Source organism: Sylvia atricapilla, chromosome Z (assembly GCF_009819655.1).
Source record: "Sylvia atricapilla isolate bSylAtr1 chromosome Z, bSylAtr1.pri, whole genome shotgun sequence".
NCBI lineage: Eukaryota > Metazoa > Chordata > Aves > Passeriformes > Sylviidae > Sylvia > Sylvia atricapilla.
The window spans coordinates 29,843,525-29,869,287 of record NC_089174.1 but is presented as its reverse complement, the minus strand read 5'-3'; the positions used below and the strand labels follow the sequence as shown (position 1 = coordinate 29,869,287).

The following is a 25,763-nucleotide window of genomic DNA, read 5'->3' as shown; positions in this document are numbered from 1 at the left end:
GCCTTGATGGCCCATTAAAGAGAGAGATAACTCCCAGAGGGAGTTATCTCTGAGTCATGCAGAAGGCATTGATGGGCCATTAACTGAAGATGGTGATAGAATACATCCTAAACTACAACCCAGGACAAGTTGTGTCTTTTGTATTATGGATCAAATTTACCTTTCATGTAAGGACACAAATATCACTTCAGTTGAGAGAGATTGACACTGAATTTGACCCACTGTGTTTAGATCCAGATGCCAATCATTTATACATTTAATCACAAAAGAAAATATGTGATTGAAGACTTAAGATAACTTTTTAGTTTTTTGATTAATATTAAGTGCAAAGTTGTGGTTTTATTGAAAACTAGAGTAAGTAGTAACCAATTTCTACATGTTTTCTAATTATTAGTGAATTATCTAAGGTTTTTTAACTTTTCATGTTGTGCTTAGATTCAAATCATTATATGCAATGTTTTTAACATGCAGTGAAACTGGGGAGCTAGTATCGCAGAACAAATAGCGGTAGAATATGGCTGAAGCTATAGTATGAAACTATCCTGGTTAATTGCTAGGTATGAACTTAATATTTTTTGAAAAATGAAATATGTCAGATGCCAAGAAATGGTAGGATCTTGCCTGCTTTGTGCATTGAAATCTCTGACAGTTAATGTTTTGGGCATACATAGTTGGATCATATATGGTTAAATCTGAATGCATACAGAAATATGTAAAACCTCCCAAATTCCATGATGTTCAGTTGCACTCTATGTGTTGCCATTTGCTGGCAATGATTTGCTACTAGGAAGTCCTTCTCGGGCTTTTCAGTAAACATTTGTGGGTGGGGATGAGTCAGTGACAGATTTTTCTGTGTTTGGAGATGCTACATGTCTTGAAGAATTTGTAGTAAATATAGAAACCTTCCATGCCACCTATACCTGTACTGTTGCATTTTATAGTCCTTCAAAATGTCAGGACCATTGATATTTACTTGAAATTTTAAGTATACAAATATCAAGTATCAAATATCGAGAAATACCACAGTATTTTTCGAGCTGTGGGTTATAGTAACTGGAGACTTCCATGAAGGTCATGTTGGTTTAAGTCTAAAAAAAACCATTTAAAAATATGGTTTTTATGTTGACTAATTGCTAACAGTAGTTGAGCTCCTTAAAAAACTATAATAAAAATCTACATGATTGTCTGCAAATGCTTGAGATAGATGTGGAATTTATAGCTACCTTTAATTTCTTACAGCAACTCAACTGCTTAATGTTAAGACTCAGGCATCTGTGGGTGACACTGAACATTCGTGAATTTAACAGAGAAGGGTTAAGTTACATAAACCATTCAAAAATCTGAAAGTTACTGGATTTAAGTACAGTGTAGCTGCAGATAGAAATTATATATTTTAAATTAATGATAGTAGAGTTGACTTAGAATTATGGAGGGATGACATGTACATTTAATCATTTCTTGCCTATGAAAAAGTTCCAATTAAACAAAAATCCATCACACTGCTGGGGGAATTGTTGCAATAAAAGAGAAGCTGAATTTATGCGTAGTAGTAAGAGAGAGATCTGCATAAACTTGCTTGAAAGTATACCACAGGATACAACTTGCCTTTAAAAGATTCATAGACAGCCTTATTTTTCTATGATACTGACAGAGGGAAAATGCTTAAGAAAAACATACATGAAATTTCCAAACTGCCACTCCAAAATCTACTCTGACTCAGTTTAGAAAGCTCATAACAGTGGCAAGAGGTTGCCAGTATTAGGGTAGCCTTTTGGTTGCAGCTGACAAAAAACTTTAGGAAAGGCATTTAGGAAAGAGTACCACTTCCAAATGCAGTTGTTAAAGGAGAGGGTGGAAGTAGGTTTTAGTCGTTGTGGTGTTCACTGTATTCTGCAGAATGGAGTTATTCCCCTGAAAAAAAGAAGCTGTAGAGTGCATGGGAAGTGGTAACCTGGTATTTGGGTCATTTCAAAGCAAGTGCAGAATTTTTTTGCTTTGCTTTTTGTCAATGGGCTCCATCCCACCATAGCAGAAAGGTTCTGGGTAATGCTCTGCTTTTGTACTTTGAGCGAAGCAATTTTTACTCTAGAAGATCCATCTGGCATGTGTACTGATGCATCTTTCTTTCAGGTATTGGAAAGTTATGATAAGCAGAACCTGTTCTCTATTAATAGAACTAACCCTTTCCCCCATTGTTGTTACAGGGAAAGTCTGCTTGATGGTGGTCTCCAAGAATTTTTGGTTTGGTGGTTTTGGTGGGTTTTTTTGATGTCTTTAGCTCTGTTAGCTAAAATGTTAATACTACAGTATGTGTTTTGTGATAAAAATGTCAAGATACCATCAAAAAGCTAAACTGAGAACAAATTATTCTCATTGCAAATGTACATTACAAAATACCAAGTCTGTTGGGCATATATCTTTGTAAAATATCCTCTTTTCTTTGTTTCTTTATACTTTCCTACAATATTTGACACCTAAGACATTAATGAGGAACCTGAAGGGGAAATGGAGTAATAACAATATGAATAAAACATTCCAAAATTTAAGATCTATTGTGTTAGTTTTCAACTCCTGTGACATCCTTTCATTTTTTATTCTGCGTTGTTAACTCTTGTGAGTTTTTTCCATATATAAATAATTTCCACATGTTTTAGCTAGCTAGCTGTCAGCATATGAATGTAATATAGCAAGCCGGGTGGCCTAGATCCTGTTAGCATTGCCTTCGTTAAGTCGAAACGTCTTCATTAAGTTGTGAAAAATAGACATTTAAAGCAAAGGGCACTCCAGCTCTGAGCTTGTAGCTTCCAGGTTTTGGACTTATCCCTTGGCCATGGAGTTTTTAGACGTTTTCTTACCCTTTTATTTTGTATGATATAGACAAAAGAGACTTAACTTATAGAATACAGCTATCTGTGCTGAAAAGGAAGCCTAAACCAAAGAATACTGTGAAGTACTTTTCAGTATCACAGCTGGCATTTTGCGTACCCTCTATTTGGACAAGCATATTGTCCAGCAGCATTCAGGCTCTTAAAAACGGCATTTTAGTGCCAACAGACACATAACATTCCTGTGTTGATCAAGCAATTCCATGAAAAAATAACAGAGATGAGCATTTTTCACAAGACCTTGTACTTCTGAGGCTTGCAACGATTTTCATAAATGCAGGCTTCTGATTCTACCTTAACTTGAGCATTTTGCAGTCATGGACAACCATAACATACTGACATTTGAAAGAATCCATGGGGAACAATTTAGATTTCTTCCTTTTGGTGAAGGACCTAGCTTTCAGAGGTTGATCTGAATGTCTGCTTCAAAACCTACTACACCCATAGCCATGATGCTGAATTACTGGTGTCTGAGTTTTATCTTAATCTGCAAGATTGCTTTGCTATGACATCTTTGAATATCATAACATGTAGATCAGTAATTAAAGAATGGGAGATTTGTATGGTGCAGATGCTTACTGTGAATGAGTGATTTGCCCTCTAGTAACAATCAAGTGTGAACACAGAGAACAAGAGATCTCTATCAAATCTGTATCAGATTTGTGGTTGTAATGATAAGTTTCCAATTTGTGGAAATAGAAATTAGCCACCTTCCAGCATCATCTGCACAACCAGCTTCCAATGCCTCAAGAACTGGAGGAGCAGAGAAAACATACTGCAGTTATGCTCCTCCCTCACATCTTCTTCCTTCACTGCCACTGTTGATTTGGGTTGCTGATCTGTTGTGCCCGTACTAACGCAGAGTTCTATGCCCTTGAGCTCCAACCTTCCCAAACAGGAAAGGAGTTCTTGTGTTTTCTCTGTGCATAGTTATGAAGTGACAAGTGCACTGAAAATCCTCAGAGATGAAGGGTTTGTATTTTTTTTTTCGTCTGAAAAGGTGTAAAATTGCTGCAGAAACATAAAAGAGAAAAAAGAGAAAAAGAGAAAAAGATAATAACATTCCCAGTTGTGTTACAGTGCAGTCCTTTGGATTGCTAAGTCAGACTTTCCTCCATATCAGTAGCCACTCTGGCTTGACCTGTCACTTCTGTCTGCAGACTTTTCAAGCAGATGTGGCTGATCTGACCCTCATTCATGCTGTGAATCTGTAAATTCTGCAGGCTGGATAAGATGATATCTCCTGTTGCAGACCCTCTTCTGGAGATGAAGTAGCAGACAGATTACTGCTGTTAATGACACTTTAATCCATGAGTGTTGCCTGGCAAGGCCTGAGGGAGTGACATTGGAAAGCACTAAATGCAATAAATGAAGTCTGATATATAATGTATTTCCAGCATTGACATAAAAGTGGAGAAGTTTAGGGCCAAATTTGTCTCTGCATTTCAATGAGGCTATACTACTGATTAGCAGGCCTTTGCCTATCAGAAACAATAGTAAAATTTGACCAAATGCAAATGTTTTATTTATTTATTTATTTATTTAATGTTTTCCAAAAGATTAAACTAATATTTGGGTCCTCTTGCACTTCTCTGTGAAATCCACTTAGGTCATCATCTCTACAACAGTATTTCTTTCCTCTCTCATATCTGTCTAAAAATAATATAAAATATAAATAATTTCTACTGCAACGTTTTTGTCACTACTTCCAGGATTACTTGGTGTGAAGGGTCTCATTTATGAAATTAGAAACTATTCTTAGAGTATGAACTTCTAAACTTGGAAGCCTACCTTGCCATAACCAGTTTACTTACTTGGGAGTATTTTGAAGATGGCAAACATAGCGGATGTTGACAACAGCAATAGTAGCTAATAAAGCATATTTGTTATTTTTTTCTTTGAAGCTGATGCTGAGCATCTTTCACACTTAGCAGCTCCTTGGAGTGCTGCAGCCAGAGTGGAGTTGCTGGCTGTACCTGTGGAATACAGACACCACAGCAGCCTCCTACCTCTCTGCACACCTGGCCAGGGCTCTGTGCAGACAGCAGCCAGAGATATCCTTGTGTAGCTCTTTCCTCACTGCCCCTCAGGACTCAGCAGGAATTCTGCCTGGCAAAAATAGCAGCTGCTTTGTTGTCATAACTCTCGTAGAAGCAGAGGTATTTTTTCCAGGTGTTTTTGATACAGTTTCTTTTGGCAAATTATTTTCTTTTATTTAGTTCTCTTTTCCAATTCCTACTAAGAATTTATTTTTTTCTTTAAGCAAGGATTTCCAGTGTACAGAAAATGCAGTAAAATTAATATGACCTATTACATTTAATTGAATTTTAAGTTATCATTCCCTAATATGTCAAGAGGTAAAATAAATGAAGCAGACATCTTCATTTAGAATCTAAAATTTTCTAAATAATCTTTTAATAAATTGGTCTTGAGTGAGTCACTAATATTCTTTAATGAGTTACTGACATTCTATAAGATTTTATAATCTCTCTTAATATTGCTACTCAACTGAAAATAGTATTGTCACATAAAAAAAGCTATTCACAGGAAAACCTAGGGAAGCAATCAAACTTAGAACAAAAATTGTAACTGTCCCGTAACTTTTTTTTTCTGATTTTTTCCCCTCTTTGGAGCAGAAAGAGGAAACAGTGACAGATTTTGGTCATACATTTAATAAGGTGTTCATGATGGTGGTCTTGATTTATTCTATTTTAAAATTAAACCAATCTAAGAGAAGGTTTTTAGGCTCAATATAGTTTGTAAGTTTGCTGAACTAGGGGTACTTCTGTAAATTAGAAAACTATCCTTAAAATACATAAGGTAAAAGCCCTGTAATAATGTCATCCCTAGTATAACAATGGAAGAGGTGTTTATTTCACTCAATGTTATTTTCTTGTGTGTGAGAGAAAAAAATTAAAGCAACTGGTCCACTTCACTGGACAACATTTAGCAGGACTTGGAGGCTTCAATCAACCACTGCTTAATAAAGGTACTAATCTCTATTAAATTAAATCCTTCAAGGGTTCACTTTGAAACAATGCATAAGCAGTAATCAGAAAGTCCTGATACGGGGGCCTGCTGGGGCAGATAGATGGAATGTGCTGTGTAATCAAAATCTAGGAGATTTAAATAGAAAAAAAAAAGAATAAAGGAGAAATTTCTCAAGCTTTTTTAAAATAAAAAGTGTCTGGGTTGTTTTCTTCCTGGTCATTATATTTTAATACTCAGCAAAGGAAAAAAAAAATTACATTAAAGTCTTTATTTCAAGTCAAGTCAAAACAAGAAAGTAATTGAAACTGCTTACATGGCCTCCTTGTGAATGACCCCCATCATACAGCTTCGCAAATAATAAGACCTGCTTCTTAACTGTTTTTACTCCTCATGTATACTATGAGAATTCATTAAAATCAGAAACTAATTAATAAAAAATTACATGTTTCAGAATCCTCTAGAACATTGCAAGATGCATTCAACATAGAACACTGGATAGCAGCAGGGATTTTTATCCTCAGTCACATGTATTTGTGTATATAGTACTGAATAACCTTTTAGAGTTCAAGCTTACTACTATAAGCACTGCACTGTCTTTTAACAAACAGTATTTAAAGACATTAATTAACAGACATTTATTTAAAGACAGGTCCATAACCCCTTGCTTTCTTAAGTGTTTCTATCTCAAGGTATAAGACATGCTTATGATTTCTGTCACTGCAAATCTCAGAGGAAGTATCACAGAATGGAGAATTTGAAGTAAAATAAAATTAAAAAGACAGAAAACAAAACAAAAACAAACAAACAAACAAAAACCCAAACAAAAAAACCCCCAACAAAACAAAACTAAAAAAACCCCACCACCAAACACCTCAGTGAAACATTTCCCAAAAAATCCAAATGAGTTGCCTATTATAAGATTTCATATCAGTCACTTTGTGTCTAGCAATTTAGGAATTTAAATTCCGACCCTGTTATGAGTGGATGAGCATAATGGCAATTTTGGCAGTCTTGTCTAACCCTTCAGCAACCCCAACCAGCTTTCATGATGTAACAAGGTGGTAGTTGTGATGCCCATGTCAGTGGTGTTAACATTTTACACTACATGATCTAAGTCTTAGATCATCTAAGCTCTCCTTCTCTTGTACACCTTTCCAAGTAGGAAGAGTCAGACATGGCCGCTTAGACTGACCAGCTGACTCACATACCAGCCATACCAGTGCCTGTTTTCTTAGGCCCATTGCCTGCAGTGAGGTCAGGAATGGTTTAAGGAAGTCATTTGGCTTTTTTGGGGGAGACGGAAGATGGACTGACTAGCCTGTAGAAAATATTTCAATGCTTCATAAAAAGTTGTTCCACAAAATCTGTCAATTCACATGGAAATATTTTACTGGGTTTTGGAGGGAAAAAACAGAAGATAAGATCTACCAAAAAATAGAGACAGTTGTCTTCTCCTCATCTTCATGTTCAAATGCCTTAACAGTGGGTTTTCAGGCTGTTTCCTGTGAATAAAAGTATAAAAGTATTAAAAAAAAGTATAAAAAAGGTATAAAAGTAATCTTAATCCTCTGTAGATTGTGTCATCAATCAATAGCCTTTACCATGACTATTCATTTCAAAATTTTATGGAGAAAGAAAAAATAGGGGTCAGTCCCACAATATGGGGATATTGGATGATGAATGTTTACAGCTTTTTTTGCCTTTGAGTCTGAGTCCTCTTCCAAGGCTTCAACAAGAGTATTCATGCTTGCTGTTTATGTCTATATTGCTGTAGTGGGGATCCTCCACCCTAATTGTGTTTTGTGCTTATATAGATACAGATTTGTGCAGATATAGATACAGTTGCAGGAGCTCTTGCTCCTATGTAAGGAATATTACATGCCAGAGGAGAATGATTTTTTTGTTGATATAATTTCTGGCAGCTGGTTAACAAAACCAGGACAAAGAATTACCTGTTGTGGCTGAAAGTACAAGAAACTGTAGTAACAGTGTAAACAGCATGGGGCTCATTTTCCTCATTGTTAGGCTCCAGTCCTTCAAATTTTCCAAAGTTATGAAACTGTGGGTTGCCCAAAAGCAAGAATTTGCAGGATTTGAGATTTAATGAGGCCCACCCAGCTTCACTATAAATTCTAGTCCTAATATTAATTCAAGGATTAAACATGAAACTCTTGGAACTTCTTAATAGCCTTGTTAAATCAAAGCCAGGACAGGCTGAAAGATCTTTCAGTAAACCTTTCAAACATCAAACAAAGATCATTCTATAAATTAAAACAGAATAGAAAACCCACTGAAATATTTACTGTTATCTGTAATGTAGGTCCTAATTGTCTCTTCGAACACAGAATGGTTTAATCAATTTTGATATAGATCACCTTCAAAGTAATTTCTTACACAAGAATTTAAAATTAAAATTCTGCTTGAGATTTTTTATAATGTGCTTTCCTTAAGGAATTCTGCAGATGTAACCAAGTTTCAAATTTACCAAAACAGAAATACTAGCTGATTCTTTTGCAACATTCCTTTTGAGGTAAGACCCTCTGTTCAGATCAAACAAGAAACATGAAAAGTTACCTATGTAATTTATATTTCTTAGTGACTTCTTAGTCTGTGATTTAATAAGAATTTATGTCTCAAGGTTATTCTTTTCCTTATAATTTGACCGTGGAGAAAAGTCATGAAACTTCATAAATTCTTATTCGGTGATGCCACTTTATTATTAAAGAGTACTGTGTGTTTACTTTTGCTTAAGCTACATGGTTAGGACTAAACATCAGCAGAAAACAGGAATAATGGACTTATGTGTGCAGGAAGAAGAAAATGTGGTAAGACTAATGCATCTTAGAAAAGTGGGTGTGCTTTTACAGTCATACTTGAGTCATAGAACTTTTGGAGTAACTTGCATTGAATGTAACTTATAAGATTTTACTTCCTTTGCCAATTAAGGAAATGCATGCTGAAGAACAACGTGAAATTGCACAGTCCATAAGGAACATGACAAATAATTGTTGTGCACATGGAGCTATATGGCAAAAAATAGCTTAGATCTTGTGCTTATGTAAAACTGTGCTCAAAATGTGATAGATTTATGTATGTTTTAATTCTATCTCTCGGAAAATTTTCTGTTTTCAGAATGTTATAGGGCTCTTGGATTAGGTAGTCTGCTTTCATCTGAGAGGGAGAATAGTTGGCAGCAGCAGTTACAGCGGTCTTTGTTTTTCATTTGAAGTTGAATCAGACTGATGATGAGGAGAAGGAAAAAGCAAAGTTGCATTGCCAAGGGGAGTAAAAGAACAATGATCAGCACTAGAGCATCAGCCTGGATGAAAAATACTGTAGTGTAGTAGACAAGGCCTGCAAGTTCTCTCACGTAGTTGTGATTCTAACTGAGAAATACCAGAAAGATAAGGAAAACTCTTTGACATAAAAAAAAGTAATTCTTTGTCTCTTGACCCTGACAGGCATGTGCATGACATAGAATGCTTATGGGCTGAATATGAAAAAAAAAACATAAATATGCCACTAGTTTTCACGTGAGTCATTTTTACATGCACACAGCAATGTTGGTTACAAAATAATACCTAATCTAAAACACTTCTTAGAAAAACTACTGACTAACATAATGCTATAAACATTTGGTCAGAGGTACAGAATCTTTCTAGTTCTGCAATGGTCTAAGTGTTTCAGATTTGTTGAATTATGGTATTTTAAATATGCTGCTTGCATCATCACACGATTGTACGCTTTTTCCTCACAACAGTGTTGTATGTTTAAAGCATAAGCAAAATGCACAGAAACAGTTTCTCACACTGTTCACAGCTGTGAAAATTGTGAACTTCATAGTTCACAGCTTAACTGTGTAAATTTGCTGTAGACAATACAATGAAACCATCTTTTTGTAAGAAAAAGGTATCTATATGTTATTACTACATTCCTGATTAATTCAAGAATATAATCATTACATGATACTTCAGTCATGTTTTTCTTGTTTATGTATTTCTGAACTAAAACATTGCATTAGGTAGACAATTGAAACTTGAATGGTATTTTTTAGGAAAATCTAATATTAAGAGTCTCTGGGACTTAACAGGGGAAAAAATGCTAACTATACAGCTAAGCCTAGATTATAGTAATTCTGAAGTACTATAATGCCAAAATAACTAGGAAATAAAATACTATAATGCCAAACTTCATGGGGGGTTTTCAAAAAGAAATGTAACTTACTGCAGGGAACAAATTTCCTTTCTCAAAAACAGGTTTATGAGAAATTTCCTCTGTGTTTGCTAATGCAGCTGGCGGCAAGATATTTTTAATGAAATTTTTTGTTTGTTTCTGCCTCACCCCTGCACAAAATCAAGGGTCACTAAGGCTTGCATGGCAGCAGTTCTGTCAAGCAGTTCTAGACATTCTCTGATATTTTCCTGCACATTCTGTTAAACAAGGCAGAGAGAAGGAAGGTCTACAGTGGAAGGTGAGGAACAGCTGTTCAAGCAGCTGTGTGTGGAAGTATCCATACCTTCCAGAATGAGGTTTGGGGAAAAGAGCTGCTGTATTCCTGGCTGCAGGAGCTATTGCAGAGGCTGGAGGGCAGTTCCGTCTTCCTCTGTCCAGTGAGGCTTCTGCCTTCTTCCTGACATGCTAACACTCTTTGTTCTGACCATATTTGGGCAGGTACAGACAACACAACTGAAAATGAAACATCTACTTCTCATTAAGTATCATACTTCTGAATGCTTTTCCATTCACACTTTGTGCTAATATCAGAGAAATAGCTATGATTTGGATGTAAACTCTCAAACCTAACAGCTTGTCTCTAATTCCTCCATTCAACATCATGTTTGGTGAAAGACTGCTGTTTGAGTCAAAGTCAAGATATCCATTTTCATAATGCACTAGAATCTTTTTTCTTAGATCTTATGACAGTACTAAGTCTTCTTAAGATTTTACTTAGTTTTGTTTCAAGTAATAAATCCATGGCATCTTTGTTAGACTTTTTCCTGTAATATTAAGAGTTAACTAAAGTAGTGCATTTATTTTCAGTTCATATATCAGTGAAATCAAAGGTCACAACGGATCATATAAGAAAAAATTACATCTGAAGCAAATTTTTGAGGCTGTTCTTTATAATGCAATTTGAATGGCAAATGAGAGAGAAATATGGTAACTTAATTCAGAATATGTCCACCATCTCTTGAAAAGAACACGTATAAACAAGCTAGCATTAAAAGAACACTTGTCAATGCCACCATTTGACTATCAAAATCCAAACAATACATGGGCTTGGCACATGCCTTAAACATATCTCTGTTGTTTGATGTTCCCTAGGGCAGAATTCAGTAAAATGTGGTGCTTAAAGCATCAGGAAAAAAAAAATTAAGAAACACAAGTTATAGGAAAGAAAATGAGATAGCTGCATCTATGCAAGATTTGTGCAACTTAGTACTCATGTTTTGCATTACAAAGATGGCAAGAATGATCCAGAAGGCTTCCAATGCAGTTTGCACACCCTGATGAATCTGACACAATGATAGTTACAAAAATAACTTACAGATGTGGTTGAAGTTTTACCGCAATCTGAGGATGCCTGACATAATGTGCCTAGGCTGGAGGTGGTGAAACAATAGCCTCAACCAAAGCCTTGTGACAATGGATGCCTGTAGGACTGCATAGTTCAGGGGGCTCCAGAGGGACTTGGGAGTAACTACAGGCATGTTAGATAAGATGAAATGTGAACAAGAAAAAAAAAATTGTCCATTTGAATGTTTAGGCTTGGGGAATATCTGGAATCCTCATTTCTTCAGGCCCTTTCATGCAGCTATGTACAATTTAATTTTAATTCCTTCATCAGCTCAGTACCCACACAGTGGCTAACAAAACCACCTCAACCTAATGAAAGACCAGGCAGTATTAAAGCTGTCATACCTTTATGGGGTAGAATGACTAGTTTAGAATTAAATAGTTCAGACCAGAATTAGATTCAGTGCATAACTACTAGGTGTGCATTTTAACTTCACAATTTTTGTTAGACAGCATGAAATCTTGCTTAATGTGAAAGGTATTTTCTTTCCTTAGTTTGAAGAGTTAGGAATGATGTTGCACTCTTTTACTATCCAGAAACGAGCTTAGTTTAAAAGATAAATAATCTACCAGCGCTGAGTGGCAGAACAATATTTCCTGTGTATTTTGCTTTCTAATGATGTATTTGCAGCTACAGACTTGTATGGTATCATTTTTTATTAGGATTTTTAAGCTGAATTTGGCATAAATTAGAATTTCATATAGATTTATTACTGCTCTCTAAGAAAGATTTGATTAAAACAGCTTGATTTTTATAGCAGTTCTTCACCATTAATGTTATAAACGGGCCAGGAGACCTGCTCCTTTGAAAACCCTTTATTAGTCAGCTCTTTTAAGGGGGAACTCGAGGGGTCGCCTGCGCCGCCGCTGCTCCTGTCGCCGCCCTCGCTCCTGTCGCCGCTGAGGATCAGGTGTCAGTCGGACCTTCTGCTCTCGCCGCAGCAGAGTCGGGAGTTCCGGCCTCGCGGGAATCCCCAAGAATTGAACTGGGCTCGTGTGGTCTAGGGGCATCACTTCTTCCCAGTCTCTTTGTGTTTATGGCGAGGCGGCAGAAGCAGAATTCGGTCTCTAGGTAGCTGATGGTCTTCTCGGTGTTGTAGTGTCTCCCTTTTATCTGGATTTTGTGCTGGGTCGCGGCTTTTGGGTCCGTTTGCCGGCAACTGCACTTCGGTTTGGAGCGGTGCACCATGGAAGTCCTTGGATTTTCCTATTAGGCGGGGCCAGCAGTTCGAGGAGCTGGTGGGGAATGGGGACAGCCTAGCCCGACGGAAGGGAAGGGAACCCAGGGTTTTAGAGGGGGTATACAACTTGGAATAAGGTTTTGAGGGTACAAACTTTGGTACAAACAGCATAACTTTCTTAGGTTACAACTGGCATAACATTTTAAACAGCATAACTTTCTTAACAAATGACAGACTGTGTCAAAAATGGGAATTTCTTACATTTCATTCATTTCAATTAATATTGTAAATTCTTTACTACACTTAAGGGAAGTATTTGGGTCTAGCTAGATACTTCTGTGAAAGTATACCACAGTTGTGATGGTCAAGAAAACAAAAATCAATCTTTTTTGGGAGTTATTAGGCAAGAAATAAATACCAAACTACTGAATATCCACTTGCCACCAAACCAGTCTGTAGTCAGGTGCACAGTTCTGGTTCCTCACAGAAGGAAGAATCAAATTGAAAAAGGTTTTGAGAGGGGCAGCAAGGATGATAAAAGGTAATAAATGGTTTCTGCCTGAGGAGATACTTGATAAATGGTTAATCTGGGAAAAAAAATACTTCAGAGGGTATCCTGAAAACCGTGACGGGTATGAAGAGGATGGATGGGAACTGAGTGTTCACTGCCTCTCTCAGCAATAGGAAAGTATGAGGAATCACATTCAAAACAAACAGAAGGAAGCATTTCCCTCTGCAGCAAGGAGAAAGAAGTGAAGTTGCTGAAAGCTTGCAAGAAACCAGCAGGCAAGTTGGTAGGAGAAATTCCATGAAGGTTTACAGAGCATGTAAAAATCACAACTATGCAGGAAGTCCATAAGAAGAAAATAATTGTTAGCTGAGAAACTCTTAAGGGAAAGCATTATACGCATTTGATGTGTTTTCCCTTTTTTATAGCCCCTATTTATGACACTATAAAACAGAGTTCTAGATAAACCCATCAAGTAAGGCTTTCTTATTAGAAAGGGTTTGTTTACTTATTTAAATAAAACTTTAAACTCACAGCAATTTTGGTGAAATCATAAATACGTATCTGAAGAAACCTTATGAACGAAGTTGATAGGCTTCAATCTTCCTTTCATGTGCTAAAACCCATAAGGAGAAAACACTTCTTTGAAAGTGTTCTTTATAATATATCCTTCATCTTAATGGCATTTTCTTTAAAATTTTCTCATTACATTTCTGCAGATCTTAAGGAGGCCTGTTAGGAAACTGGATGTCTACACCAATTTTGGGTCTAATCATTCTCCCCAGTTCTTTTAAAAATATCTGTTAAGCTTTCCGTTAATCTGTCAATAGCATGGTAAATAATGACATATGCTTGTTCCAAATAATGTCTATATAAAGCATAAATGCACATTTCTACAGCAGTATTAGCAGAGACATAACATTTTCATTTCTATGTCCTTACAGTAAGAAGAATGTCAGATATAATTACTAAAATCATTAACTATTGAAAAAAAAGCCTCCTAATTATTTTTAAATTACTCTATTTCTTCTAAGTACAGGATAAAAATTACATCTGATAAACAATGTTAGGAGATAGTTTCTGTAACGTACTGTAAAAATAAATTACTGTATTCTATGCCTTCCTATTCTGTACTTAATACAACTTGATTTTCAAGACAATTCAGCCTTGTTTTTGTAGCATCTCTGATGATAAAGAGCTTGAGAAACCTATTAGAAAAAGAACCAAAACGTGCATATAAACACAGCTCTATTGGATAAAGGTCACATTGCCAGTCTCTAAGATGCTACTAGAAATAAATATCTGTTAGAAAATGAAATCATTTGTGACAGCTCAATGATTCCTGAGTTAATGTCCAGACAGGTAAATTCCTAATGCTTCAAGAATGACTCAAAAGAGGTTATAATGCTTTTAATTGCACAGTGTGGAAACAAGGCTTAGAAATTTGTCCCAGACACACCTTGTTATAAGGTTCGACTGAGCACTGCCTTCCTTTGTACTAATACAGTTTTAGAAGTGTATAGATACAGGGATATAATTCAAAGACAGTGGAATTCGTAAATGTTCCCATTTGCTTAAGGAATACTAATCACATCAGTTCGCAATAGCACTGATGCCACTCCATGACCATATGCTCCTCTAAATCTTCTCTGTGATTTGTAACTGTAATCTTCAGTAACACTCCATTGCCTGTCCAGTTGCTCTGTCCCCCTGCAAAGTAGAGGAAGGCTTTAAACACCTCTCTTTCCCCAGCGAAACCTGTCTTTAAATATTTGCCCTCTCCTCCCATGAGCAATCAGTACTGAGTTCATTACTAACTGCAGTTTTAATACTTTTTTATAAACAGTGAGCTAGGCAGAAGATTTAAAGAATATGTATCTTTTTATCATGAAATGGACAGCATGGCAGCATCCACCTCTGAAAGCACTGTATTTGTGGTTGTACCATATTGATAAAAACAGCTGTCTCTGTGTACTGGCTCTTTCTTTATTACTTAAAAAAAACAAACAAAAACAAACAAACAAACAAACACAACACAAAAAAAACCCATTTAAAAAAAAAACCAAACCAAAAAAAAAAACACGGTATGGCACTGATAGCTGCATTTCCACAGAGTCCTAAGTTAATGCATCTTTAAATGAGCAAAGCTAGTTGAAATTTCCTGTAGCATGACTAGTATATGCCAACTAAAAAGTCTATCTATAAAACATCCTAGTGCCACTGGGTGACATATGAGAATTAATATAATCATAGCTTCTTTTGTTGATTTCTTCAGACAAAAGATGTGGCTTTTGCCCCATCATACTCTGCAAACTGAAACCTGAATCCAGGATCAATCTCCATAATTTTGTCAGGTTTCAAATACTGAAGTTTCACTTCAAAATCAGCTAAGATTTTAACCAGTTATCTCAGTCATGAGATCTTTCCTTTCTTCACCTCACCCTTTCTCCAACCTCTTAACCAAACCAAATTCCCTAGTGTTAAAAAGCATGTAAATGTTTCTTTACCTTCTGACTCCCCATCATACTCTTTACCTCACTGAACTGTTTACTAGCTGCTTTCCTGGCTGCAGCTTCACCTATGTCGTTCTCCACAGACCATGTTTGATCTGATCCTGTGTTTAAGAGATCTGACAAGATAAGCTCACAATCTCTGGTTCAGAAACCTCACAGATCTCAGGTTTGCTGGAAAAGAATGTGTGTGTGTGTTCATGTGTTTGTGTGTGTGCATACACACATACAGAGAGTATATGTATGTTCATTCTTAATATATACATTAATTTTAAAAGTACATCCGTGTGGTTTACACAAAAAATTAGGGAACCAAGAGACAAAAGAAATCTCATGGATTAGCCAGCCTGGCAGCAGCTTCTCCATATGTGTGTCAGTGTAAGAAGTTTAAAAGTTGATGCATATTCTCAGCCTTTCCCATTTTGGGCCCATCAGAGCTAATGTACATGCAGAACAGTTTAGTGCTTGTATATTCATCAGTACCAAGGGTGGATAGAGTGTTCTTCACACATTAGATGCACCCTTAATGATAAGGAAAGGAAGGGATGTAGGCATATGTAGGAGTAGAGAGGGGCTAATGAGAACATGGTGGTGGGAGTTAAGAGTCAAAATATTTTATGTGTTGAAAACTCTAGAAGTAAGTAACTGAACCTATCTTATTAGTAATTACTAAAATAAAATAATAAATTAATAAAATAAATAAAAACAAAAATAAAAATTAAGGTGTTGTTCATATGAAAAGGTTGTTTATCAGTGTTAATATCAAGATGGCATGGTAAAGAACTGGTCCCCAAATTTGTAAATATTCAAGTTTTGGTTAAAATTACCAGCTTTTAAGTACTATGAAAACAATGCAGCTGCTTGTCTCTGAAAGACAAAGGTTTGTGTTTATGAAAAGTTATATGCACTAGAGTACAGCAAATGTGCTGGAAAACAGTGTCAAAACCCCAGTTTCTTTGGAGAAGTGCCACTGATGATTATTTGCAATATATTTGAACTATGTATAGATTTCTCACCGTTGCCGTGAGAAATCTATACACAGTTCAAATATATTGCAGTAAGCAGACTGCTTTCATTCTTTGGAGCTTAACAGTTTCTACTGTGTCCTCAAGCTCTTTCCAGCTTAGTACAGTGTTTCTTTTGATGGATCAGTTTTCCTGAGTCAAACTTAAGAACTCAGAGCATCTTATCACACTTTGACCCGCTCCCTTTCTGAGGGGCAAAGAAGAGAGGAGACAAAAAGCCCATCAGGGCTTGTGCCAGTTAAATCCAAGCTCTCAAGGGATTTGTTTTTCTTTTGGCACCAGATTAGATGTTCAAACCGGGCAGTGTTGTGGGGCCACGGGTGAGTGCCCACTGAACCCTTAACAAGGCTAATCCCACAGCAGCACATTCCAAGCAGCTAATGGGTGCGAGGGCTGTGTTGGCTCCAGCAGGGCCGTGGCGCGGGCAGAGCACAATAAATGTGTTATTGGCCGAGAGCGGCCGCGGAGGAACGTGCGCAGTGGGTTCTGCTCCGGGACTGCCCGAAATGCCAGGTTTGGTACTCAGGTAAAGAAAACAGAGAAAGAAAACGTTCTTGGTGGGATTTTGCAGAGAAGTTAACAAGAGAGAGGCTTACCAAGAGAGTTAAGCTATGAGTAAACTAAATTCAGATATGGCATGCACTTTATGAATTCACTATGGACTTTAAATTGTCTCATGAACCTTAACTGAAGGAGTATTTATGAAACAGCAAGAAAAGATAAATTTCTTGCTCTACTAGTCTTAAAAATACCTTACTCTACTAAAATACTTGAAAATACTAGTCTTGAAAATACTATAGTCTTCTGAACTTTTTATTACTTTTTCAATTTACATTATAAGTAAGAGTTTCATGGAGACAGTTTAGTTATGAATATGTTGGTTTCCTGAACTTATTTTGTTATGAAGACTCTGCAGCAAATATCATCATTTATTATATCTCTGAACTTTATAGTTCAAAGCAAATTGTATCTGTTGCAGAAACATAATTGGCATGGGGCAGTACAGCCAGAGGCTTTCTTTTATATTTGAAAGGACAAAGAATTATGAGATTAATAAATCACATATTTTGTCATCACAACTCTACCAGGTAGGATAGTATTTTTTTTGAGAGCTAAAAGCTAGAAAGCATCTTTTCCAGGTGTGAATAAAGGAGATTTTAAACCAGACTATTATTTTTACAATATTACCTATGAAGAAATGTGATGAAAATGCAAGTACTAATTTTTTTCTTTTGTTATTAATTTATTTTTTTAACATAGCTATGTTTCGTTTCCATTTGCAAAGACAATATGAGGTAGAGTAAGAAAAAAATTTTAAATTTCAGTTTGTTGGGTTTGAAATCTTGCTTTCATAACTAAAGAAAAAATTTCAGTGTAGTACCTGTTACAGCATTTTTTCATACTAGAACTTGAGATAAATTTAGCTAGTGACCACCTTTAGACAAGACACATTATTTCTATGTAGCCAAGAAATTCATCAGTAAATTGCTTGCAAAGGAAAAGTATGGAACTAATAATATATTTAACAAAGGATATTTAGAAGTTATGATAAATTAAATCTCAAGGTAGTCTCTCTTAGGTGAAGTAAAACTTCTTTAGCTTTCAGAATTTCTATTTAACTATACTTCGTTTAAACAAAAAAAATCTTGCCCAACCTTCTATAAAACATTAACTTTTTGTTTGCTACTGTGAGAAAAACCAGTCGAATACAGTTCTGTTTAATGGTTTAATAGACATTTTTTTCTGACTGCAAAAGTGATGCTAGGTATTTGCTGTTCCTACAAAATACAAAATCTAACAAATAAACATTTCAAATAAAAGTGCAAGGAGACCAAATATAAAATATTGCTAAATAGCACCAGTAACCACTAGATCCAGCAAGAAATTATTTTCTTTGCAAAAAACAAAAGAATATATTCTATATACTGGGACTGGTAAGTAGTAGATGTAGCTAGAAATTCTTGTTATGTTATTTTATGATTTGTGCTAGTGGCCTTCACCAACTCCAAGAAACTTATTTAGTTCACAGTGATTTTCACATGTTTCAGAAGCAGAGGATTTTGGTTTATAAACGTGGAAAACAGGATGAAGATTGAATTGACAAGAAGGTAACATTAGATAGTGCTGTAACATTAGTTAGTAAAAGTAATATGTAAGTATTACTTTTATATCCTTGCTTAGTGAAAGGTAACATCAGTTAGGTTATGTTACATGGGCAATTCCAAAAGTTCTCTTTTCTTAGAGGCATAATGTCATATTTCCTTTAAATTGTTTAGTTTATTTCACATTACTTAATTCTCAGATAATTTTGTCATAGCTCATAGTTCTATTTATGCTATGCAGTTAAATGGGTAATTTTATTATTTAAATATGTTAAGTTAATCTGTTTTAAATGAATTTCAGGGGAAAGTTTCAGCTCATCTCATTAAATGAAATAATAGAATTCTATGTGTGTAAATGTTTTAGAGAGCTTTCCAGAACTCATATTATATGGAGTGAGGATTTCCAAGATAATTAAAAATATTTCAGAATTCTAAAATTCTCTCCTATCTTGTTTTCTGTTTGTTCTTCTCTTTTCCCTTTTTCTTTCCTACCTATCTCTCTGTTTAAAAAGACTTCTTGTGTATCTGACAATTAAGACTATGCTGCAGGAAATTTCCTGCGTTTCTGTGAATATGTGGTGGAAGCTCTTGAGTGTTATGAACAACCATAGCTGAATTGAACTATTTTAGAGATTACCTGCCATTTTTTTGACTCAATGTATTAAGATTTTTTGTATCTTGTTTCAGAAACAGATCTTCCTCTTTTTTTTTTTTTTCCCCTTAATTAAGGTGTCCACATAGAAATTGGAGTTTCTGCCTCTGTGTTAGTCAGCACTCTCACTGCTTGTGTAAAAATGTTTGGAGTGATTTGCTTGGTCTCTTTATAGGTATTTTTGTTTTGGTTTGGTTTTTTGGGTTTTTTTTTGTGTTTTTTTTTTTTTTTTTTTTTTTTTTTTTTTGTTGTTGTTGTTGTTGTTTTTATTAGATCTGACTTAGTTGTATCACTGACATGGAACAGCAGAGGTGTTTTTAATGCATAGGTGCAGTGTTTCTTCTGCCATGCAGAAAGCTTTAGAATTTAAGTTAATTCTTCTCCAGAGATTTCTTCCTCTGCTATGAGAATATAGGTAACAGTGTAAAGGTGACCTGGCTAGTGAATAAAAAAAGAATATTAAAAGCTTGTGCGGTGCTTAGCTCTAGAAGGGAACCATAGTTCTGTGGGAATGTTTGCCCTCTGCAAAATACACACTGCTTATCTGAAGAGCTATTTTGTCTTCTGTTTGAAGTTTTTCTACAATTGTACTATAAGTTGTATGTAATAAGCAAACAGAGCTCAAGGCATTTCCTTTCTCTTTTTTAGGCACAGAAATCATGGATAGAAAGAGCATTTTACAAGAGAGAGTGTGTTCATATCATACCCAGCACCAAAGACCCCCATAGGTAATTGCATGTTACTTGTATGAAAGATGAAAGTTGGTTAAAAAGTCTCTCTCTATATATAGGCATACAATGGATACAGATATAAATATTTTGTAAACTTATTTGTTCAGAAGATGGTTGAATTACATCTGGAGTGATGGGTTCCTATGGGAACTATTTGTTTACATTTCAAAACTTAGAAGAAAAAAAGAGAAATCAAGGGTGAGTCAGCATCTGTGTTTAATTTCTTTATCTTCTTAGCTCAATATTCAGTGCACTGAATATTTACCTAAATTGGACATATGACACACAACACTGTCAAAAGCAAATGGATGCATTAAATTAGCAATTTAAAATTTGTGCTTATCCATGGAAAAGCTGAATAATTGTCCTGATGTTACTTGAAGAGATGTTCTTTAATTTCATTCTGTACATATTTAGAACAAGGCATGATTTTTTTGAAATACAGGAAATTCCAAAGTAAACAAGACAAAGGGGAAAAAAAGGTAATACATGTACTGTGTTGCTTCCATACATAAAAGCTTCAGGAAAGGAATCAGCAGAGTTGAAAAGAGGTTGGGTTCTTTTTGTAGTTTGTTCCCCTGTTCAGTTTATCCACGCACATGACTTGGGTTTTATGTTTGCTCCATGCCATAGGTGTTGCTGTGGGCGTCTGACAGGCCAGCACATTGGGCAGCCTCCAAGCACCTCCACGACTCAGAACGAGAAGAATGAGACGCGGCTTGCTCGCAATGACATCCAGTCGGAGAAGTGGTCCATCAGCAAGCACACGCAGCTCAGCCCGACGGACGCCTTTGGAACCATTGAGTTCCAAGGAGGAGGCCACTCCAATAAAGCCATGGTAACCTTGTTTTTCTCTTAGATAAATAGTGCTGCTAGCTAAAACTAAGCGTTCACAAAGAACGAGCAACATTCTTTATTAAGTTCATGCTAAAGTGTTATCAAGTGTATGACTGGAATGTATATTTTTATGTATCATGTGCCAAAGAGTGGGTGAACAAAATTAACTGTAAAAGCTGGAGCACAGTGTAAGAGGAGCTACAATTATAAAGGCTGAAGACACATTAATGTGCTGCTGTCTTTATTTTATTCCAGTGGCTACTCATCCCTCTTCTTCTGAATAATTTTAGAATTCAGCTATGATTTCCCATTGCTGACTGTGTCTACAAAGCTGACAAATTTTAAACATCCCAAATTCCCTTTAATAGTCCTCCAGACATGTATTGGAATGTAGACCATTTAGACTTACAGTTCATATTTCAGTGAAACAAGAGGCTGCAGGAAGTGTCTAATCTAGGAACTAGGAAATCCCTTGAGCAAGATGTTACTCCTTCCCTGTGGAGTGATACCAAAGTGTATTAATCTGAAGGATCTGCTCCACTAACTTGGAGAAATATTTCCAGCACACACACTAACCCATGTGTGTGTTTCTCCTATTTAAAATTACGTGAAAGAAACACTCTCTCTGACTTTATCTAACCTGCAGAAACTGTATCTTTGGGAATGACAGAGGAGTGTGTGCCTAGCGCTTCATGGTCAATGCACTGCTTTGGGAGTGAGGGCAGAAGCTGAACTCCTGGGTACTCTGCAGAAAACCCTGCCCAGTAATCCAGTACTGTTTTCTGTGCATTAATTCTTCCCAAGAGGTGCCTCAGATCTGTCATAAAGAATAGAGATTAGAGACAGTGAAAATCTCAGATACCATGCTAGCGAGGACAAAATATTTTCCTCGGACATGTACAGAGGTGCTGGAGTTGGAGTGACTACTCAAGTGGATGGTTCTGTTTGTGCAAATAGGTGGCTTCTTTCGGTAGAAACTAGAAAGCACTGCTGCACCGAGAAACAGAAAATTAGGAAATTTCTCTGACAGTATCATAGACATCATATATTCAGTTGATAACAGATCACCTAAAAATCTGCAAGGTCAGAGGTCCAAAGATGTAGTAATGAATGTTATTAACCATAAATGGATCTTTGCATTGAATCAGTTTTATGAGAAGGGATAATCACTACAGCTTTTTCAGTGATGTCCTTGAAGGTTTCTATAAAGAAATACACAGCCTTGCCCAGATGAAAGTAGTCTTGGAGAGCCAAGCAATGATGAAGATTTTAGAGGAGCTGTTGTTACCAATTCTCTTAGAGGAGTTCTCATCTTTCCTGGGATTCTGATGTCCTGGCATAGTGCCAGAAGTGACAGGACATTCTCTAAGATTCAGTTGAAGTGCAACTGTGAAGATAAAACTGGAAGTCAGCACAAAGGAAAGAAAAAAATTGTCACAGAGTGCAGTCAGGAGTGAAACCATCAACTATTTAGAAAAAAGAAAAAAAAAACAGAAAAAGGGAATTAAACTCTTAGAAAACTAAATAACTAGTTAAAACTTAGGGATAAATAAAGACCATGAATTTATTGCTGAAAACTCTCCAGATTTATTTTGTCAGACTAGAATCAAGAAGTTGTAGATGCCATCTATTCGTAATCACTAAACCCCACCCATAATATGGGAATAAAACAAATCCTTCATTCATTTAAAAATCTGTAAAATCTCCAGAAATTTGATTATTCCACTACCGGGAAAATTGCTTCAAATTAAACATTTCAATTAAAATATCGCTTGAATGGTTTTTGTGCTTGCTTACCACTAGTATGAAAATTATGTTTCATAACACCAAAACGCAAATAACGAGGCTTGCATCACCATTTAAATGGAAACAGATTAAAGATTTTTTTAATAAAGTTCTTGCCACAGAAAGCAGCATGAAGATGTCCTTGTGCTCGTATTTCCAGACCCAAACATTATTTTAGGGGAGACTATAGTCAAATATTTGCCTAACTAATTGTTGTGGTTTAATTAATAGAAAATTCAACTACTGGGTACTAGAATTTTCACATAACAAATCCAAGGCTTTCTGTGGAAGCCAAGAACTTGCTCAATTAAAGGAACGCACTGACTTCTTCAGCAGAGAAGGGAAAAAAGAAACATTATATTGATAAAATAAGGCTTGAATAAAAAGGAGCAAGTACACAGTAGCTCTTGGAAATATTCCTGCTCAACTGTACATTCTCTAACCCAAATGCAGAGAAGCTGATCAGTATGGATAAGGGAAGAAAAATAATGGGGAGAAAACATGATAGATTTACTCCTTTCTAAAAACGTGTTAGTAATTTTCTAGGTACTGGCTACCAAATAATCTATAACATGCAAGCTGTGTTTTGCTGGCAGTCATGCTAGGTTTATACTGTGCCTGTTGGCTAATAAAATATTGTGCCTGTTGGCCTTACAAAGCAGCAGGATTTAGCAACCTGACAAAATCAAGGAAAACCTCAGGGGAAAAAATTGGCATTAAAATTTCCACCTATTCCCTATTTTATTTCCTGAAATGGATGCTTGCATATGAAAATTACTAAGCAAGGGAAACACCAAACTGAGTAGTATTTTCTTGGGTTTTGCTAACAGCAAAATTGTTAGATTTATAATTGGGAAACCAGGAGTCAATTAAAGGAAGAGATAAGTGCATGTAAAACTGGCAGAAAATTATTTCTCTACTAGAAGCAACAGAATTAGATTTTAATACAAAATATATAGTAAATATAATTATACTTTTCATGGTACAGTATTATATCAGCTGCCACCAGACAACAACAAACAGATCTTTAGCTGTGGAAATTAAAATTATACTGAAATTATAAGAGAACATATAGATTTGGAAAAAAGCAGCAGAGATCACCTACATATTGACAATAGAACTGTCTGAGACACTAATTTCATTATCCGCAACCACATGGAACAAAAATTCCTTAACAACATGACTTTTGCTAATGCCGAGGAGTTGTTAAAGTATCTTCAGTGCAGCTGCACTATCCTTCTTAGATCCGTAATGTGAATAGCTCAATAATTTGTGGAGGAATTTAGATAGAAACACATACCTGAGATTAGGTAACACTGGGTAACAATATCAGCTACTAAAAAGGCCTTTCCTTGAATTTCATGAAACTACAGATGGTTCTGCAACAAGACTATGGTGTTGAGATCTCTGTAAATCTCATATTTTCTCTACAAGTGACTCATTCCATTAATATGTAAGAATGCAATCAACAGTTTTGCTCTTCTGCATTTATTTTGTTTTTATAGGTGATTTTCAAATTTAATAACTGGAAAAAGATGTGAGAAGTATTTGGATGTACATAAATTTTATTAATAGGTTTTGCAAATAAAATTGATAAAAATACCAGAAGACCAATAAAAGATGATCTGCTTACAGTAGTTGGCCCTTTGCAGCTTAGGAAGTAGCATGCTTCTCTAACTTTGTACCAACAGTTTATTAAGTCGGAAAGCAATCATCAAACTGATGTAAGTGATTCCATTCCACTTAAGAGCAATACTCTGAAACATTTGGAAATACATTCTGTTCATCAGTGTGCAATTAAGACAATCTTGCTGTGATGCATTTTGCACTGCACTTGTGAGTAAACTAAACCCATGTTTTTAATACACTATCCACTTTTACACACACAGACACACACACACAGAGAATTCATGTTCTCTCATTAATTTGTGGGCCTGGGTTGTCTATAAACCTCTTTAAAGGATAAGTCTTTGCTGAACTAAAATTTCTTTTATCATGGGTTTTCAGGGTTAAATGGAAGATGGCTGAAAAAGCCTCTGGTGAGATAAACAGATTCCTCCTCACTGAATGCATTTCAATGATACATTTCATATGCAGAGTAAAATCCTAAAATATGTTTGCAGCTGCAAAAGAAAGGAAGTTTACTTCAGTGTTATCTGCTTTTCTTATGGTGCACAGAAACATGAAAGAACATCAGTAGAATTCCAATGAACATTAACAGTTACTTAAAGAAAGTTGCTAATATTCAGATCCTTAAAACTTTATTAAGGATATTTGGAAGTCAGTCATAGAAAAAGGCATTTTTCTTGGTTTATAATGCATTGAGTTTTATAAAGCTGTATTAAAATGATGCCAGAAAGTCATCAGGGCTTTTGAAAGGGAAAAAAAAAATCCTGTAACTAAAGATAATCCTATAAACCATGAAAAGACTGCAAACATTGTTTCTGTTATAGTAAATAAATTATTAAAAAGTATTTACAGAATGTAAAAGATTATATTCTACATGGAGAAAAAGGGGAGGTAACATATAAAAGCCTTTATCCAAAACCCATTTAAATCAATGAGGGTCCTTTCAGTGATAGCTTACTGGAACTTGGATTAGGCCTTAAAGTGTTAAGAAGAAATAATTTATAGAGAACCAATCTGGTTTCAGTCGAAGTAGGAGGTTTTTTGTTGAATTCAGTGAGAATTACATCTAATTTTGGTTTTAGTGAGGATCACATTCTGAGTCAAACAGTCGTCAATTTGGAGACGTATCTGTAGTGACAGAAACTTATTTAGGTTACCAAAAAGCAATAGAGAAGCAATGTTCAGAAGGAATGCAGATCACAAAATGTTGTCTGAATAGATTTACTTTCAGAAATACAAGAAAATTCTGAGTCTCTTTAATTTATTCACTGACACTCTCATCTGCAATCATTCACCAAGTATTTTTATGAGACAGCTGAGCTTAAGTAAAGAATAGCAATTCTATTTCTC

The 25,763-nt window shown here is 35.7% G+C and overlaps 1 protein-coding gene across 1 annotated transcript in view; it reads left to right on the top strand.

Annotated features, from left to right (window-relative positions):
* TRPM3 (transient receptor potential cation channel subfamily M member 3) overlaps window positions 1-25,763 on the top strand; it is a 265,094-nt gene that overhangs the window by 114,365 nt on the left and 124,966 nt on the right. Inside the window, exons 2-3 of the mRNA XM_066340019.1 lie at window positions 20,080-20,159; window positions 20,796-21,000. Of these exons, the coding sequence (XP_066196116.1) occupies window positions 20,080-20,159; window positions 20,796-21,000 (285 nt within the window). The remainder of the gene's footprint in view (window positions 1-20,079; window positions 20,160-20,795; window positions 21,001-25,763) is intronic.